Source organism: Micropterus dolomieu, linkage group LG01, assembly GCF_021292245.1.
Source record: "Micropterus dolomieu isolate WLL.071019.BEF.003 ecotype Adirondacks linkage group LG01, ASM2129224v1, whole genome shotgun sequence".
Lineage (NCBI taxonomy): Eukaryota > Metazoa > Chordata > Actinopteri > Centrarchiformes > Centrarchidae > Micropterus > Micropterus dolomieu.
In genome coordinates this window covers 27692134-27695555 of record NC_060150.1, presented here as the reverse complement: position 1 = coordinate 27695555, position 3422 = coordinate 27692134, and the positions used below count along the sequence as shown (strand labels likewise).

The 3422-nt window shown below is 41.2% G+C and overlaps 2 protein-coding genes across 14 annotated transcripts in view; both read left to right on the top strand.

The window, feature by feature from the left end:
* LOC123979218 (WD repeat-containing protein 37-like) overlaps positions 1 to 3422 on the top strand; it is a 1096407-nt gene that overhangs the window by 392629 nt on the left and 700356 nt on the right. The window lies entirely within an intron of this gene.
* pfkpa (phosphofructokinase, platelet a) overlaps positions 1 to 3422 on the top strand; it is a 25918-nt gene extending 22496 nt beyond the window's left edge. For all 11 annotated transcript variants that reach the window (XM_046062936.1, XM_046062959.1, XM_046062928.1 and 8 more), the window contains 2 exons: positions 1562 to 1667; positions 2574 to 3422. In XM_046062936.1, the coding sequence (XP_045918892.1) occupies positions 1562 to 1667; positions 2574 to 2730 (263 nt within the window). In that variant the 3' untranslated portion in view covers positions 2731 to 3422. The remainder of the gene's footprint in view (positions 1 to 1561; positions 1668 to 2573) is intronic.

Here is a 3422-nt window from a genome sequence, read left to right as displayed (position 1 = left end):
GCCTGTTTGTGCTGTCCTCTGAAGGGAGTAGTACACACCGTTGTAGGAAATCTTCAATTTCTTAGCAATGTCTCGCATGGAATAGCCTTCATTTCTAAGAACAAGAATAGACTGTCGAGTTTCAGATGAAAGTTCTGTTTTTCTGGCCGTTTTGAGCGTTTAATTGACCCCACAAATGTGATGCTCCAGAAACTCAATCTGCTCAAAGGAAGGTCAGTTTTGTAGCTTCTGTAACGACCTAAACTGTTTTCAGATGTGTGAACATGATTGCACAAGGGTTTTCTAATCATCAATTAGCCTTCTGAGCCAATGAGCAAACACATTGTACCATTAGAACACTGGAGTGATAGTTGCTGGAAATGGGCCTCTATACACCTATGTAGATATTGCACCAAAAACCAGACATTTGCAGCTAGAATAGTCATTTACCACATTAGCAATGTATAGAGTGTATTTCTTCAAAGTTAAGACTAGTTTAAAGTTATCTTCATTGAAAAGTACAGTGCTTTTCCTTCAAAAATAAGGACATTTCAATGTGACCCCAAACTTTTGAACGGTAGTGTACATAGATATGCAGAAATATATTTCACCTGATGTGTTTTACGTCCTTTTATCACATCATCTAAGCTACACATGGAAGCTCTTTGAAGTTGGCTTCAGTAACTAGCTTCAGTCATTGAGAGAAACAGTAACGGCGTCACATAAGTGACTTTTGGTCTGTGGTCTTTGTAATTATATATTTTCACGTTCATATACCTCAACAGTTTTACAACAAACTGCGACTTTGAGTTTTAAATGTATATTTTAAATTGACCATCACGTGTAATTCAGAGCAAAATTCAAACTGGATCAAAAAATTTGTCCCTTGCCATTGACTACCATACATATTTTTTCCAAAGTAAGGTTCGATGGTGTTCCACCGTAAGGGGAGAGACTTGAGCTCTCTATGCCGTTCTGTGTCTGACATCTTGCCTGGGTTGATCTGCTTAACGCGGCTTGCGTCAAAAATGGACCTGCTACCTATTCTCTGCGGAGCGGAGAGACGCTTCTGGTGGACTCGCAAGCATTGACTATAATGGCCGCGATGAGCTCCGGCAACCCCTACACAGCCGTAACTCGCCATAGCCAGAGTCAGTGGATTTTAGGCTTTAGTCTCACTAATTTATCAGTAGTATCACTGCTACACCATTTCTGAAATTGTAAAACTGAAAACTATGAGCGTGGGCTGTATGAATAATGTACACATTTCTTTTACCTGCATTGCCCCACATGTTCTTGTCTGTCTCTGTTGCTTCAGTGGCTTTTTGTTCATAGACTTTAAGTTGCACCCCACTGTAGTCCTCCTGAGAATCCACACAAAACTCTTCTTAGTTACTGTTATCGTTGTAATCTTAAGGATAGCTACCAGCTATAAGAAAGGTCATCATCACTATATACATGCTCCCAAACCCACTGTCAAATGTCTGTTCTACGTTACTGTATGATTGAAACCCAGAAGAAAAAGGACTGTTAAAGTATGTCCCTGTGTCTCGACCTCTGATGCTAAGTTGTTTCCCTGCAGGCCGAGTGTTTGCTAACGGTGAGGATTCCTGCTGCCTGCTGGGGATGCGTCGCAGGGCTCTGGTCTTCCAGCCAGTTGTACAACTCAAGGACCAGACTGACTTTGTGTACGTATGACAGCACTTGAACTTAAAGGGGACACTCCACCAGTTTTACACATGAAGAGCAGTTTAGTCATCACAGGAAGTACTACTTAGCCTCTTGTATAATGTCTGCTGTGGCTCTGAAGGAAGTTTTCGGATTCTGAGAAAATAACCCAGATGATGTCGTCTTGTCACTGTTGAGACACTGTTATACCATTCTTGTTTAATCTGTATCTTGTGAGTTCCCCAACCTTATCCCTTTAACATGCCTAGGACTACTGACAGTAGTAGTAGTAGTAGTAGTTGAATACCAAAATTCTCAAATAGTGTCTGGGGCCTTTTAAGTACCTCAACTTTAGAGTGTAACAGGCCTTTATTTGATGTAGACTTATGTTCCATACATGTCATGTCCATTTTTTAGCATGAAGCTTCCTTGTTTTCTGATCCGCTCCAGTTTGCCCTGTTAAAGTTGGGTTACTGTTGGTTATATCCATGCCATGCACATTAAATGACCGTACCGGGAGTTTATCCACCCTTGCGGGTAAATTGGGTAATTGCAGCCACAGATAATATGATACAGTTACAGAATAAGCCTGGTAGTGTGTGAGTAAGATAATAAAACGGATAATAAAGGGAAATTATCACACTGTTTATGTTAATCTTTTCGAATTGTTCTACACGTTAATGCTGGCTCACCGAACCTGCTGTAATGTCAAAGCTAAGTTGACTGATGCTAAATACTCATAGATTTATGTTAGAGCTGATCCATCAGTACTCAGAAATAAATATTGTAGCATTTAAAGTCACTCTTGTGTCACATATCCATTTGGTGCAGATGGGAATTGAGCCTTTCACTGCTGGATAATTACATTTTTAGAGAGGGAAAAAAAGACATAACCACAGTGCTGATATTTCCTCGTCTGTCTGCAGTCACAGGATCCCTAAGGAGCAGTGGTGGTTGAAGCTGCGTCCTCTGATGAAGATCCTGGCTAAGTACAAGACGAGCTACGACGTCTCAGACTCTGGACAGCTGGAGCATGTTGTACGCAACCGGCCTAAAGAATCGGACGCTTCAGTAGCAATGTGAAGGCCTGTACATCTTGCGGCCTGCAACGTCCGGTCTCTGTGTCAGACTGAAAGTCTGTGAGGCGTCAGTTGGTGTGTTGTAAAAGAGCTCCAGTAACGTCAATGTCAACTGCAGTTTCTGTTTGGCCACATACCATGTCATTTCCCTTTCAGTGTCACTCCTCTCTGTTTTGTCTTGACAAAGTCATGAACTGTAACCTTGCCTCTGCTGTGTTTCTAACATCAAACACACACATGCTCTCACACACATAGAAACAGCTGACCTGCCATACATTTGTGTGTCCTTGTTGCCCCGGATGTTTAGTGTCATCATTGTTTTTAAATTGCACTTTCTCTGTATGCGGTTGTTTAGGCAGGCTCTGAGACCAGAGCTGCACGAGGACTGAATAGACTCTGATGTAAAAACCAGTTTGTGTGTGTGTGTGTATCTGCCTAGAACCAGTGTGAGGTTCAGCATATTTATGTGAGACTGATGCAATACAGTTGTACTGCTGCAATTCAAGAGAACTGCTTGCTGTGCTTTACACTGAAACTAATACTGATATTTTTAACATTGTTGATTTTGCTTGTAAACATGGATATATTATTAACTGTAGGCACTGCTATACTGAATAGCTGTATATTCATGTCATATTGCACCAACAAGTTAGATGTGTAAGAGACTGTTTCCCACAGAATAAAAATCTGATTTGA